This window comes from Astatotilapia calliptera, chromosome 7 (genome assembly GCF_964374335.1).
Source record: "Astatotilapia calliptera chromosome 7, fAstCal68.1, whole genome shotgun sequence".
Taxonomy (NCBI): Eukaryota; Metazoa; Chordata; class Actinopteri; order Cichliformes; family Cichlidae; genus Astatotilapia; species Astatotilapia calliptera.
This window is the reverse complement of record NC_137428.1, coordinates 25,804,918-25,821,367: the sequence shown is the minus strand read 5'-3', so window position 1 is coordinate 25,821,367 and position 16,450 is coordinate 25,804,918. Positions and strand designations below refer to the sequence as shown.

At 40.0% G+C, this 16,450-nt stretch overlaps 1 protein-coding gene across 1 annotated transcript; it reads right to left on the bottom strand.

Moving 5' to 3' along the window:
* Positions 1 to 339: 339 nt before the first annotated feature.
* On the bottom strand, positions 340 to 14,362 carry gpat4 (glycerol-3-phosphate acyltransferase 4). The gene is given in 14 exon segments (XM_026173914.2): positions 340 to 1,116; positions 1,119 to 1,236; positions 1,472 to 1,551; positions 1,643 to 1,771; positions 1,854 to 1,939; positions 2,030 to 2,085; positions 8,706 to 8,821; positions 8,915 to 9,008; positions 9,201 to 9,290; positions 9,385 to 9,459; positions 9,536 to 9,824; positions 10,515 to 10,584; positions 11,624 to 11,866; positions 14,222 to 14,362. Coding segments are annotated over 13 exon segments (1,401 nt in total). The 5' UTR covers positions 11,792 to 11,866; positions 14,222 to 14,362; the 3' UTR covers positions 340 to 1,086.
* Positions 14,363 to 16,450: the final 2,088 nt, after the last annotated feature.

Sequence of the window (16,450 nt, the reverse complement as noted above, 5' to 3'; positions counted from 1 at the left end):
GATGAAGGTAAATGGATTGCCATGTCACAAATTGCTGCTCAAATACTGACTCCTGCTGTTTGAGGAAGGGAACAAACTTTAAAGAAAAATGTGGCTAATTTGCTTTGTAGAGGAAAGTCTGCTGTAAGAGTCAAGGACAAGTAAACTGAAGCTCTTCATTATTAAGGCTTAAACGGTGGAGCAGCCCTGAAAAAGTGTGATCTCGCTTTCCTTTTCATGGACAAAATTCAGCAAAGATCAAAGTCACATATAGACACTTGAGCCGATTAGTACATTAGCTAGCACTGCCAAAGTGTCTGGCTGTGATGTAACAGCTTTAGTAGTAAACACTTGTTGCAGTCAGAGGAAAATGTTTTAATCAGATACTACAACAACAAGCTCACATGCCCACAAAACGGTTGCAGAGATGTTCAGCTTTTGGCCTTAATGCAAACAGTTAAAAAAGAGAAGTTAATAAAGTACAACTTTAAATACATTTAGACTGACCTTGGATACAAAGCAATATAGATAGTTAGATGCATAAAATCATTTTCTTTGGTCTACAGCCTGGTAGAAATAACAGTGTAACTCATTGTTACAGCAAATATCTAATCATCTAGTCACAGGGCAACAATCCTATGCATTTAGTAATATGTACATGGTCTATGTACAAGATCTGCTGAAGTTTGAAATGAGTATCAGAATGAGGAAGGAAGACGATATAAGTGACTCTGATTGTGGCATGGAGAAGAGTGTCCCTGAGTGCACAGCAAAATTGTAAAACAGAAGATTGGAAAACATTGCCTGTTTGAGTCTCGGTTTCTGCTGATGGCACAGTCATAATTTGGTGTAAACAATATCAAAGCATGGATCCATATTGCGTTTTACTAGCAGTTCAGGCTGATGGTGATGGTGTAACAGTGTGGGGAATATTTTCTTGGCACATTTTGGACCAAAATGAAAGAGGGTCCAGCCCAGTACTAGAAAGTTGTACCCAACAAAGCAGCTATTGTACAAATTGCTGCCTGTGGTATTTTACATTCACCTTATGTAAAATGTTCTTTAAGAAGTAAAACTCTGCAGTGATAACATACATTCACTGTGTCCTCATTGTCTTGTGGTTGAATCTTTTTTTTTTTCTGGGTTTCCATCCTTTCACTTTGGTCTTCATGGTCACCTACAAGAACTTTGCTGTAAAGTTTCTGCAGCCCTTCTTTAAAAGCATTGTTCACTTTGGCTCGTTTCAGTCCACCATCCCTGAGAGAACATACATTGAGGGGTATTATTCATTGAATTGTCAGCGGTTACAAGTGCAAAGTCGGCATTTGTTAATTCTTCCGTAAAGCTTGAAGGAAACAAGTAAAATTGGGCAACTATAACACTGCATAGTTTCTAAGTCCCAGTTGCACCACTGTTCACATTTCCCTTTTCCAACAATGAACACGTCATTGTTTGGAAATATAAATTATATATAAATATAAACGTGTCTCACCAGATGAGATCTACTAATCCGCCTCGGGCAGCTATGGCGGCTTTCACTCTATTGGCAAACTGTACTGCATCCTCTCCTTCCTGCATATGAACAATAAGAAACATCGGGCTCTTAAAAAGATGAATTAAACATTATATGATTTAAATTGTTTAAATTAAGGCAGGGCTTTACCTCTCTGTTCATAGGTGGCAGGTACCAAACGCTGCATACGATGGCCCAGCTGCTCATCATACTGAGAAGATACCACACCAGGCCACACTTACTGCTGTTCCAGAAAGCATCACCGAAGCGAGGGTCATACTGCAAGATGACCATAAACGGCCCATCAGCAGTGAGTAAGAGCAGTATGAGGAGATAGGAGGAAATGGACTGAAGCTCCTACCTTAATGGCAACGGGATAAATAGTACAGCCAATTTCAAAGCTGCCCTTTTTGAACATCATCACTGATGTGTTGTTAATACAAGTACCTGAAAATTACACAGTGTGAGGATCTTAACAATACTAACGAGGCTGTTTCGGCTGCTTTCTGCTTAGATTACACCCATTATGATACGCACCCTCAGGGAAGATGAGGATGGGCTGTTTGGTTTTATCAGCCACATGATCACTAAGCCTGAAATGAAAAACCAGAACAAACAGATTAAAATATTTATATTGAAATCTAACCACTTTAAATCTAGTCTTACCTACTGCAATTATACAAATAGCCGAAACCAATGTATTACACTGACTGCTGAATACTTCACTTTTAATCACGTGAACCAAATTTAGTGAAACTCACAGTGGGAATCATGCAGTGGTAAATGCCTGACACACAGTATTTTGGCTGTGATATGATGCATACATGCATATGCAAATACACACACATAACTATATACACCCCCTTATTGCATCTACTGTACAAAGGTCTTGAGTCACCCCTCATTTATGCTTTATGCTTTGCTTCCAAGCTTCTAGACTTTCTTATAGTTTCTTCAAGTGCTCTTAAGCAATAGTTTTCCAGGCTTTCTGAAGATCTTCCGAAATTTGTCTTTTGCACATTGGCTGCCTTTTCACTCATTCTGAGTCCGGTCCTTGTCCCTGACTATTTTCACAATAATGTTTTTTTAAGCCACTTAATAATGCCCTGTGGATCATTTAAGCATAAAAAACACACCTATAACACAATAGACGAACCAATGTTGTGTCTACACGTAATGTAGATGTGAAGCATGTTGTTAAAACGTTTGAGGAAAAGAGAAGAAATGGCAGACCTAAAAAGCTATCCAAAGCACATGAACAGTATCTGAAATGAATGTCCTTAAGATATAGGAAAAAAATCAGCAAAGATCTGACACAGAACACGTGAGATGCATCTGGGCCTTCAGCAGATCCAGCTACTGTTCACTGAAGCCTCATCAGAAATGGTCTCAGTGGAAGGACGGCTGTCAAGAAGCCAATCTTCAGAAAGGGAAACAGGGAGAAAAGGCTGAGGGATGCCAAAATACACAAGAACTGAAATGAAAATCAGTGGATACATGTCTTTTATGGAGTGATGAATTCAAGTTTGAAGCTTGTGGTTAAAATCTTTGCCACTGTGTACAAATAAGTTCAGAAGGGAGGGACAACAGTGAGCATCGACAGCCATCTGTAAGCAAGGTGGAGGCTCTTTCATGCTTTGTGGCTGCATTTAAGCCAGTGCTGTTGATGATCTTGTCAAAATCAACAAAATTATGAAAGTGGGAAAGTAGCTTCAGATTCCACCTTCTAAGTGGGCATTTCTCTCCGTTGATTAATATGGCGGATGTAACAGGTGGTGGTGCAGACGTAGCTCCGACTTTCAAACGGTCACGATTAAAACCAGAGATATATAAAACAACTGATGGAAGGGTAATTGTAGAGGATGAACTACTTAATTTCCTTGCTGTAAAAATCAAAACTTTAAGTCAGGATGAAATTGTGTTGTTGGCCACGAACACATTTGAATCCGAGGGGATTGAAGCCTCCAAGAAGGTTTTGTTTGAGCTCTGCCCCACTACCTCACAGCGGTGCGTTGGATATAAAGGACAGCATAAAGACGCCAACAATATTAAACTCTGTCTTAAAGTGCTGAATGAGTGAGTGTGGGGAGAATATCCCAAGATTTGTCTCTCATCACCTGGATGATCTGCCGCCTGTTACATACTCCAGCATGGATGTGTGTTGTCTACTACGGCGAATGGACCAGCTGTGTGCTGAGGTGGGTGCTTTAAAACATGTAGTTAAACTACAGGCGGATGTCTGCGAGCAAGTTATGACCAATGCTGTGGAGGTCGACCAACGTGTGACTGTTCTTGAGTGTCAGCCTGAGGTACCGGCTGAGCCTGTTATGCTGAATGCTCAGGGGTCGGGGACCGCTTCCCACTTTCCCCTGGGGAAACACGCAGAGGAGCGGTGGGGGAATCGAAGTAAAGGCGCCCCGCGCGGAAGGCAGGGAGCCGGAGCTTTGGCTGCTTCAAGGACTGGGACAACAAGCACAGTGTCAGCGTTTTGTCCGGAGATGTTGCTATGTGGTCAAGATCGGGCTCCGACGACAGCCCGAGGCCGTAATATGGAAACTACAGCAACAACGGAGGATCCCGTTGAGACAGTGCTTTCTACATGCTCTCCACAATGGAGTAAAGTTGTGAAAAATGGCAAGCCTCGTCTCAAGCTGGAGAAGGTTAATTCAGGTTCAGGAATGCATGCTGCTACCACTGGACACAATAAGAGGCCTGGACCTGTATCGATTATCGGCACTGGAGCTGTGAGTACAATCAGAACTGTGAAAACTAAATTGGTGAGCGTGTTTGCCACTAAATTTGCCCTGGATGTAGATGCAGAAACTCTTGCTCTGTATTTGAGAGAGAAACTTAAAAGAGATGTGACCTGTCAAAAAATTGCTAGTAAACGTAGCAGGTTCAGCTCTTTCAAGGTTACTGCTGAATGTAATGATGTGGGTGAAATGTACAATCCTGAACTCTGGCCTGAAGGGGCTCTGGTTCGGCGTTTTTATGAACCTCGTAAGCCCGGTACGGTGGTGCCAAGCTCAGTGGATCCAGCAGGGGAGATAACTGCGCCTTTTGGTACCAACGTATCAACATGAAGATGTCTATTCGGGTATTATCTTACAACTGTCGTGGTCTACGTTTGGGACAGAGTGCAGGGGACAAAGCTCGACGGATTGTTGTGGACAGTCTGCTTGCAGAATGTGACATTTTATGCTTGCAGGAGACATGGTTGTCCAAACAGGACCTGGGAAAACTTAACTGTCTAAATGCAAGTTTTTTGGGAGTGGGGGAATCAACAACTGATCTCAGCACAGCTATAGTCAGAGGCAGAATACCTGGAGGGGTTGCTGTGCTTTGGGACAAAAAAATAGACCCTGTGATAAAGCCCATTAGACTGGATGTAGACTGGTGTATTGGTATACAATATACACAGAACAATAGTAGTTTTATCATTCTTAATATTTATACTCCCTATGAATCTTGTCAAAATGAGCAAGAATACCTCAGTAGGCTGGCTTTTATTAATGCATTTATTCAAGACAATGATACTTACAGCATATATGTTTTGGGTGATTTTAATGCTGATCTCACAGACAGCAGTTCTCAGTTTGCTGACCACTTAACTCATTTTTGTCAAGTTAATAATCTTATCTTGTCTACCAAAGTGTTACTGCCTGCAGATAGCTATACATACATAAGTGAAGCCTGACATAGTACATCATGGCTGGACCACTGTATCTGTACAGCTGATGGACATGCAGCTTTAGCAAACATGACTATTAGGTATGAGGTAACTGTGTCAGATCATATACCTTTTGGTTTTACTGTGAATGTGGAACAAATGCCAGCAACAACTGGAAACAATATTGCTAATATTGCTACCAGTGTAAAATTAGACTGGTCAGCTTGTAGTGAAGATGATTTCTTAGCTTATCATAGTAATACCGATATACATCTGAACAACATTTCTTTGCCGAAAGAAGCTATTTTGTGCAAGGATGTCAACTGTAAGAATGCTGTGCATAAACATTTACTCTGCTCCATGTATGATGATATAGTGACTGCTCTGTATGAAAGTGGTACACTGCTTGATAAACAATATAAGCATAAGAAACCTAACATCAGACCTGGCTGGAAAGAACATGTATCCATGTACCATGATGAAGCTCGCATAGCTTATAAATGTTGGGCCATGGCTGGAAGACCTAAACAAGGCCCAGAATTTGAACAGAAAAAATGTGCGAATGCCAGATATAAGTACGCTGTTCGCTTTATAACTAAAAATGAGCAAATGCTGAGAGCAGATTCTTTGGCCAGGAAAATGTTGTGTAATAATATGGCAGATTTTTGGAAAGAGGTGAAAGCTCTTAATAACTGTAAACCATCTCTACCATCAACTGTTGAAGGTGTTTCTGGGGCAGATAACATTGCAGCATTATGGAGACAGCATTACAGTGTGTTGTTTAACTGTATAAAAAGTGATCCATATGAGGACAATCTTGACATGAGTAATGACACAATAAGTGTAAGGACACATGAAGTATATGAAGCCATTCATAGGTTGTCTGATAATAAATCCTCTGGTTTGGATCACATCACTGCAGAACATTTAAAACATGCTAGTTTAAGGCTAGCTCCTCTTTTAGCACTCTGTTTCACTGGGTTTATGATTCATGGCATATTACCAGACTCAATGCTGTGTATTTTACTGGTACCAGTTATGAAAGACAAAGCTGCAAAAGTGAGCTGTTTGGATAATTACAGGCCGATTGCACTAGCCAGTATTTTATCTAAGGTGTTAGAAAGAATCCTGTTTGATAGAGTTAGTGTGTTCATCTCTTCTCTGGATAATCAGTTTGGCTTTAAACCAAAGCACGGCACTGACATGTGCATATATGCACTCAAGGAAATAGTCAGGTTGTATAGGGCTAAAAATTCATCTGTCCTCATGTGTTTCATTGATGCCTCTAAGGCTTTTGATCGAGTGAACCACAGAAAACTTTTTGATAAATTGAAGACACGGGGAGTTCCTCAATACATCGTGAGGATTCTCTCTTACTGGTACGCTCATCAGAACATGCAGGTTAAATGGGGAAGCAGTATTTCTGCCCCCTTTGGTGTCAGCAATGGTGTTAGACGGGGTGGGATTTTGTCTCCAATTTTATTTAATTTATATGTCGATGATTTGTCCATACAGCTGAGAGCCTGTAACACTGGGTGTATATTAGGTGAAGCACTGATAAATCATCTCATGTATGCAGATGACCTGGTTGTTTTTAGTCCAAGCAGTGCTGGGTTACAGGATCTTCTTAATGTCTGTACTGAATATGGTGTGCAATATGACATTGAGTACAATGCTGCTAAAAGTGCTGTTTTGATATGTAGAACCAAGCAGGATAAACAGCTAAATTTCCCTTTGTTTAAACTGGCACAAAAAACTCTTGAAGTTCATAAAAAGGTGAAATACCTCGGTCACTTTATTACTGAGCAAATGAATGATGATGATGACATATACAGACAACGATGTAAGCTCTATGTGCAGGCAAATACTATTGCACGCAAATTCAGCTTTTGTTCACTTCCAGTTAAAGTGGCTTTGTTTAAAGCGTATTGCACACCGCTATATACTGCCCCCTTGTGGTCATCCTACAAACAATGTAGCATGCAGAAGCTGCATGTTGCATATAATGATGCGATGAGAATCCTTTGCAGGATACCTAGAAGTGGTAGTGCCAGTCAGATGTTTGTAGCTGTGGGTGTCTGGACTTTTAAAGCACTTTTAAGAAAGTTAATGTTCAGTTTTAGAGAACGACTGGATGGTTCGAGTAACAGTATAATTTTAGCACTTACAGATCCGACAGTGAGTGGTTCCCGTTACTCATCCAGTCTCAGAAAGCACTGGTTAAAGTGTTTGTGTATTTATTGATTTTTTTTAAGTAATTGTGTTTTATGTATATTATGGTTTTATATTTTTACAAATGCTTTATATACTTATTTATATACATATATATATTTAATGGTATACCTTGTGTTGTGTGTGTGTGTGTGGGGGGGGGGGGGGGGGGGGGAGTTGTGTGTGTGTGTGTGTGTTTCTTGTCTTGTTTTTATGGACATGTAGTCTGCCAATAAAGATTGAATTGAATTGAATTGAATTGAATTGAAACCATGCAATACAATCTGGAAAGTATCTGACTAACTTCATTGTTTTGCATGACAATGATCCCAAACACACTGCCAATCCAGAATAGCACCTGATTAAAAACAAAAACACAATGCAATACTATCAGTGATGCACTGGCCTTCCCAGACCCCAGGCCTCAACATTATTGAACCCATGTGAAGCAACAACATCATCCAAAGAAGAGCTTTGAATGTGCTTTAAGACGCCTAGAAAACTGTTTGTGACGACTGCTTAAATAAATGAAAACAAAGCTGACAGTTTTTTCTTATGTGCTGTATTGTCATGTATGTTTTCAATAAATCGCTGCACCTATTTCCCATTTTCCTTGAAAAATATTTTTAAAAATGACAGTGGATCAAGACTTTTGCACAGTATTGTATTTATCCAGCCATGCCTCCTATCCGTTGCTAACCACATTAACATCCTAAGTGGTTACATCCCCCAAAAAAGGAATCCTCCTGATGAAACACAAGAACACAACTCCAGTGCAGTTCCCAAGCACATTTAGTCGGCGAGGGCACTGGGTGTGAAATCTAAGCTCAGTGAAATATGAGGACCAATCTGTTGTGGTGACCTCTTGAAGAACAGGGAGCAGCCAAAGACAGCACACTTATTTGCATACTGAAGCAGAAATTAAAACAGAAAAATGCATGAATGAATCTGCAAAGAAAAATACACTTTACATAAAGTCAGTCAATAAACGGGGTCTAAAATGATGGGAAATAGTAAAGATATAAATGTAAACATCAAAAAAGAACATCAAAAAATACCAAATAAATGAAATATGAAAACAAATCTGAACATAAATAGCAATATATGATATATTTAGTGAATTAATGAATTCTCCTATTTGTCTTCAAAGTAAATTTTAATATTAACTTAATATTATTAGCAATCACTCATTGAATAAATGAGTGATTGCTTTCTTTCTTTATATGTTCTGTTGGCAGTTTTGATCCTTCCTATCCCGGGTCACCCACACTGATTTACTTTTTGTCTCTCATGAGGAAAGGGGATTTATATATAAAGACGATGCAATTTTACCTCTTGGCCACTAGGTGTCTGTCTTTGACTTCTGATCTGTCAAACCAGATGTGCGGGGAGGATTTGACCATTCCTCTTTGGATCATCCCCAGCAACCCACGATGCATCTGTCCAACCTGAGAGCCAAGTTCAAAAACTAAAACTCTGCTCATCTCAAATACTCTGATAAATGCTGATGTACACAAACTCAGAGAAACAAAATGTTGTACCAAAGAGTAGCAGCGATCACTGGCCAAGATGATCACGTCAATGGGTGTCGTGTGATTGGCCACACATATACCACCATTCTTTGGTTTGTTTTCTCTGCAGATAAGACACATAGACACAGTACAAAATAGTGAAAATCTGCCATGTTTGTTGTTAAAAAGTCACCCGATTAGTCTCTAGGATATCTTAAATCGAGACATTACGTTAAAGCTGTTTTCCTGTCAAACAACGTGATGCTGCCATGGGTTTGAATAAGGCTGATGTTTGTTTGGTTTTTTTTTACTGTACCTGTTATGATAGGTGATGATTGCCGTGAGAGAGCTTACACACATGCGATAGCCCATCATGTGAACCTTCTCACTGAGGTAGGATCTTAACCTGAAGACATACAGCATGTAGCCACAGAGTCACTTTATATCTCTTCAGGCTGGTGCTCACAACACTGGACACTTTAGGTGTTGTGCAAACTTACGCTGCGTTTGGTAAAAACCCCACTAAGGTGGTCAGGAATAGGAAGAGACTAATGCCAGTGACTGCAAGAGTAACCCTGCAGAAAAAAGAACAAATAGTTTCCTCAGCAGTCACCCAGCCAATCACAGTTCTTTTAATGACACAAGTCATACCTGAGAGGCAGCAGGATGCCATAGCGGGTGAGAAGTCCCAGCCCCCACAGGAGTGTAAGTCTCATATTTATGTGATGGAAGTTGTAGTTGCTCCGAGTCAGCAGATTCCAGCTCTCAAGTTCCTGGGCTGAAAATCGCTTGGTCACTTCATCATCCACTATGCTCTCCACGCCCCTTCGGCAAAAGTAGAAGATATCAGCCATATCAAACTCATGATCTGAGCACAGACAGCTGGCAGAACCCCGGATCTCCTGCTGCAAAGATGCTGGTGATTCTTTGGCTATGATACCTGCAGAGAGCGTGCAGAGAAAAATGAATGATTTCATTGTTTAAAACTCATACAAGTCAAATAAACATTTATGACTGACTGTCAGGTTCAGTTGTGTGAGGTGTTGTGGAGTATCCAAATACAGGATGCAGTAGATAAAGGTTCAGTTTAAACCTGAGCATTTGAACCAATAAAAGAACAAGTAACAGGCAGTCCAGAAATAGGTGACAAAATCCACAAGGAAAAAGGACTGGGACTAAGGACCGCACAGCTAGTGGGACTACCCCACAAAGGACGAGGGGAGACGCAATTACAATAAATACACCAATAAATACACAAGGTACTTGAGGCAGACAGTGACAGGAGGGGAGCACTAATTATGGGAAACTAGACAAGTAAATTAATTACCAAAACACAGAAGACACTGGTTACCCAAATAAAACAGGAAATAACCAAACAAGGGTAAACATGACCGATGGAGATTTGACACAAAAGGGCAGAACAGTAAGGAAAGTATAATATACAAAACTATGACCAAGGACAGAACTAATGTACTGCAGGGAAAAGATACATGAATATAAAAACCCAAAGAAAACCAAGAAAACCAGATTACATAAGGAAAACTAAATAGTAAAAAAAAACCACTTCAAAATGACTAAGATACACGTCCCAGAATCATAACACTGATCAATATATGAAAAAAAGGTTTACCATTTGTATGTGTTTTGTAGAGTTGCTGATTTTTTTCTTTTGCTCTCATTTCCATTCGTAAGGTTGCCCACTAATTTAGGACAAAAAAAACAAAAACAAAACAAGTATATAAAAAAGAGGCTGAACAATTTACCGCTGCATTCATTCTTCTGTTGACAAGCAGCTGTGAATGGACTGATTCTTATATAGGGCTTTTCTATTCTATTTGAGCTCTCAAAGGTTGTTCTTGTGGCATTAGATAAGCATTAGTAACAACCCTTATAGGTCTCCAAAATACCTTCAAGTTCACAGATTCAAAGAGAAAATGGAAAGCACAGACAAAAATATGATCAAAGTAATGAAACTGGGCAAGATGCTCCCTGGAGACTAAAGCTCTGCTGAGGAAAAGGATGGGAAACCAAGTTTGGCTCAGAAGCCTGCAGCTAAGAAAACAAAGCATAGAAACTCGAGAAACAGTTCTGATATTGTGATCCAATTTACCTCCAATCCAACCTTTTTCCAAAAATTTAAAAAAAACTGTTTTAAAGAAACCAAACAGTTTTGAGGAACATGATGTTTGCACCAGAGAAGACATTTAAAAAAAACACTATATCATCGTCACAGTATCATAATGGCATGTACTGCAAATAAAACATCACTGTACATCCAAGCAGGGTGACCATGTTGTAACCTGGTCCTCCAGCCCGTAAACCAAAACAAAACAAACAACAGTTGCAATCCTCGTGCATGTTCCTTAAGCTTTAATTATGATTACATTTCTCCTGAGTAGTAGAATTTATCACATGGGTAAATGCTTGCTTCTTCTTAGGGTGGAGTCACTAAGCCTTACTCCCCGAAGAAGCAGCAGCAACATCCCCTGTGCTTCTAACAGTCCCTCTGAGCCTTAAGAACAAAGGCCTCCATCCTCTTTGCGCCTTTTGTTGTTGCAATGCATTTTTCAAATCAACATGATTAAATGTACTTTGCTAAAAACTCAGGGGTTACAATAAATGATCAATAAGTAATCCAGATTTTATCATTTAGAAAGTCTTTGAATGAAACACATATGAACTTAAAGGATTTTGATTTTGTACCTTTTTAGTGATATTAGGCACCCAAATCAAGCTCACCTCAAATATCTTGAGAAGTGTCCTCAAATACAAGCTGCGGATACTAAAACAGCCTCCGAGTACAGCTGGCACAATGATAAAGAGACACAGAAGAGTGAACCACGCAGAGATGGGGATGCTGAGACCCCTGCACAGCAGGTTGGGAACAGCCCATGTAAATGGAGGCATGCTGTTATCGCACGGAGAACAACTGAAACACTCAGCTTCAGGGAAAGTCGTCTGTGCTGTTTAAAGCCATGCTGTCTGAAATCAGAATGGAGTAAGTCATTAAGTCATTGGCACCATTTGGCAAACACAGCACAAAATACCATGATAAGAGATGCAATAGCACACTTGGGGCTCCCTTTCAGGTGACTTATCATTAAATTAATTAAGAAAAAACATCTGATTTTTCAAATAAACAATGACTTTTCTCTGAGAGCCTTTGTAAGCCAAAAGTTTCTTCCATCCTTTGAAGACTGGCTTAGTGGCTGCTGCTCACAGCTGTAGGCTGATTGTCTTCAAACACTGGAACATGTTTGATTGCTGTCAGAATCAATGTGTAGATGCACAGAATAATTTTAATAACAGAATCATTTGAGGTTCCCTCACTATAGTATCACTAGAGCAGGTGACTGGCTAGAAGCTTGTACAGCTGCACAAATATGAAAAATAATGGAAAGGTTTATCTGTTTACTGTGATGACAGCAAATGCATCTTAGGATAACTAAGACTAAATGGTAAATGGTAAATGGCCTGTATTTATATAGCGCTTTTTCTAGTCCCTAAGGACCCCAAAGCGCTTTACATATCCAGTCATCCACCCATTCAGGCACACATTCACACACTGGTGATGGTAAGCTACATTGTAGCCACAGCCACCCTGGGGCGCACTGACAGAGGCGAGGCTGCCGGACACTGGCGCCACCGGGCCCTCTGACCACCACCAGTAGGCAACGGGTGAAGTGTCTTGCCCAAGGACACAACGACCGAGACTGTCCAAGCCGGGGCTCGAACCGGCAACCTTCCGATTACAAGGCGAACGCCCAACTCTTGAGCCACGATCGCCCCAAGACTAAATATTCAACCCCAGGTTTTAGATAGGGGAGATATTATCACCCTCATCTGAGATTGGGTACCAAGCCCCAAGTGTGGCAGAGCACTGAGTGCAAGAGTAGCTAACCTGAATCTGGAAACTGGTTACAAAAGCTACGTGAGCAATACTGTCAAGGGGGCCCGAGGGCCTGTACAGAACTGAACTCAAGTGAAAGACAGGCGTGCAGAGTTCAAAGTTCTCAAATGCTTTATTTAACTAAGGCACAAGGTATTATTTAATGTGGTGTACAAGAATTAGAAACTTGTGGTGAAAGATACACTCAATACTATACTTGACGTGAGGCTGAAGCTAGAAACTTGTCTTGACTAAACATACAACACAATACTTGGCATGATGTTCAACATGACGACAAGAGGGGTGCTACACAAGGCTTGTCAAGAATGAATGACCTAAGATCCTGTGGGACTTCCAGCAGACATAGTAGTTGTGGACAAGCAGAGGAAGGTGGTCGTAGTGATAGATGTAGCTGTACCAAGTGATAGCTACATCAGGAAGAAGGAACACGAGAAGCTGGAGAAATATCAAGGGCTGAGAGAAGAACTCGAGAAGATGTGGAAAGTAGTCCATATTTGGTCCATATTAACATGACAGCATCACACAGTTGTTGCAGATTTGTGAGCTGCACATGTACAATGTGACTCCTGTTCCATCCCATCCCAAAGGTGCTCTATTGGATCGAGATCTGGTGACTGTGGAGGTCATTTGAGACATTGTCATTCAGGATGGATCTCTGCTTCCATGCTGTTTACACCAAGACTCATCATATCAGTCAACATGTTTCTAATTTTTCTGTCGTCCACTTTGGAGAACCCTGTGAAACAGCTCAATTTTCTACTCTTAGCTGCCAGGAGTGTCTCCTTATGTGGTCCTCTTCTGCTCCTTTTGGACCATTCTGTATAAATCCTAGAGACGATTGTGCAGAAACTCCCCAGTAGAACAGTTAAATCGCCTTTCACCATGTGAACATACCTAAATGCATTGAGTTGCTGTGTGATTGACTGATAGATAATGAGCTAAGATTTTGAGCCTGGTGCACCCTATTGTATAACTGGGAAGGGAAGGCAATGTCAAGAACAGGAAATTCGTTACGAAATAAACATAAACTATTTTAACGTTTTACCTTAAATGCTTTTATATTTTATTAACAAAAGTTGTGTTGAAAAGGTAGCAGGGGAGAAGAGTCTGATCTTTCACAGGAAAAAAAGGATATGATGTTCTTATACATAATATAAATGATAAATGTTGTATCAAAACACACAAATGTGCTTGATGAATAATAGCCAGGGATATTTTAGGTGGTCATTCGCGAAGATACAAACAGGAACAGTCATTTAATGTTACTTTAGCAGACTTAGCAGTGTTACTTCTTTCTTTCAATTTTTTCAAACCTATCTGTTATGAGTTTTAACAAGTTTACTTTATGTTTTATAATCATCGCCCCTTAATTTAAATAATGAACTTTTTAGCCATTGAAGTCTAAAACTACTAAAGGTAGTTCTTACCGGCCATTGGATTTACCGCCGCGTCAACAAGGATTGAGATGGCAGGTGGTGTTCCATCTGGACAGTCCGGACTGAAGAACAGGGATTTCTGACACTGTGCTGCCTGTGCAGCCTCTCAGCAGCATGCTGTGGCTGCAGATCACAGGCAGACAGAGCTGTATAGAGTTAACAAGGCAACAGGTGGCCAATGAGGGCTGCTGTCACTGCACTGTGGATTGAACGTGGTATTAATCTGATTACAGTAAGTATGCCAGAAAACACTGTAGATGACATGAAGTCAGGTTCTTACAGCTTTGTATTCCCACCTGGAAAACCAAAACAGATGACAATGTTATGAGGAGCTACTGTTATTTACATCAGTTTTATGCTTTATATTCTGACTATGTTAAATTACATTGTCCCTTTTAAATAAATAAATGAAACAAATGAAGTTAATCTGCACCAATGAGCAAAATGTAATATAGAGCACCCTTGCGCTTCTAAACCACCCATTTAAAATAACATGTATACGACTGGCTGCATTGTTACACCTGCATCAGTTATCACTGATATTTGCAGTTTATTATTTTCCATCTATATTAGAAATATCAAAGCTATCTGATCATTTGGTGTTGTGTCCTGGGTGTTTTTATTGTGATATTTCTGAAGTTAAAAAAGCAAATAGTGTAGATTTGCCAAGTATTTGCAACTCATTAATTTTAAAATGCCCTGTATTATATAGCCAACTGCAAAGACAAGGATGAAGCTGGACAGATGTGCAAACTGCATTGGAGCACTGGAGGCATGGAGAAACTTTGGGCTCATGTACTGAGCATAAGTTTAATTTTCCAAAATTACTGAAGGTGTAAGGAAAGCAAAACACAAGTTCAGCTACAGGCCACTTGAAATGTCAAAACACCATTTTGTGTGTTTCCATTTTATTTTGTATGAAAGTGTGTATAAAACAAAACATAGGAAAGAGAAACACAGCTTACAGTGTGTTTGTTTCTACTATATGAAGTCAGTTTTGAGCAGATTTTAAACTACTAGCACCTTGTTTTCCATCTTATCTTCATTTCTTACCTTATTCCATACTTCCACGGCTCATTTATAAACTTTCCTGAAATGTTTGGTGATGCTTTTTTAACTTTTGAACCTGAGTTTTGGTAACAGATTTTACTGACTTTGAACATGGTATGGTTGTTGGTGCCAAACAGGCTGGTCTGAGTATTTCAGAAAATGTTGATCAGATGGGATTTTCCCATAAAACCATCTCTAGGTTTTACAGAGAATGAAAAAGAAGAACTGGTGGGAGCTGATATAAAAGCAACGCTATCAAATTACCGCTTGTTTAAACCCAGGTATGCATGTGAGCATCTGAACACACGGCATGTCAAATCTTGAAGCAAGAAGTAACAGTTCGAGCTGGAAATGTTATATGATAGTGTTGGGGGTATTTTCATGGCACACTTAGTACCAACTGTGTATTGTTTACACACTATAGCCTAGCTGAGTATTGTTGCTGGACATGTCCATCCCCTTTCGATCACAGTGTATCCATTTTCTGATTCTTTTCTCAGCAAGGTAATGCACCATGACACAAAGCTCAAATCATATCATTCTGGTATCTTCAATATAACGGTGAGTTCACTGTTCACACAGAGCACATTTGTGGGATATGGTAGAACAGGAGATTTTCATCATGGATGAGCAGCAATTGTGTGATGCTATCATGTCAGTACGGACCAAAATCTCTGAGGAAAGTTTCCAGCACCATTCAATGGGTCAAAAAGAAGTTCTGAAGGCATTTGGGGATCAAGGCTAGTACTAGCAAGGTGTACCCAATAAAATGTCCATTGAGCATATTTCCAAATCATTTCTAAGTTTTTTTTATAGTATTAAGTATTTCTGTCTCACCATTTTTAGACTGAACATGCAACTTCAGATTTCCAAGTAGTGCACTCTCACTCCTCACAGATTGTATCACTCTATCTCCACCTCAGCATTTATCTGTTGACTCTGACTATTTGTATAAAGGAGCTATTTTGCACATATCCTCCAGTCTCTGCTTCTGAATAAACTCCACATAAGAGGAGAAATGTCCCTTTTTGGTTTCTCTAGAGTCCGGAAGCAGTGGGTGGAAGTGAAAGATAATGAGGCATCCAACAAGGGTTTCTTTTTTGTTATGTGAAGATGTGAGCAGATGCTAGTATGGAGTGCAAATACTACAGTAGGTCTGATGAGAGTCAA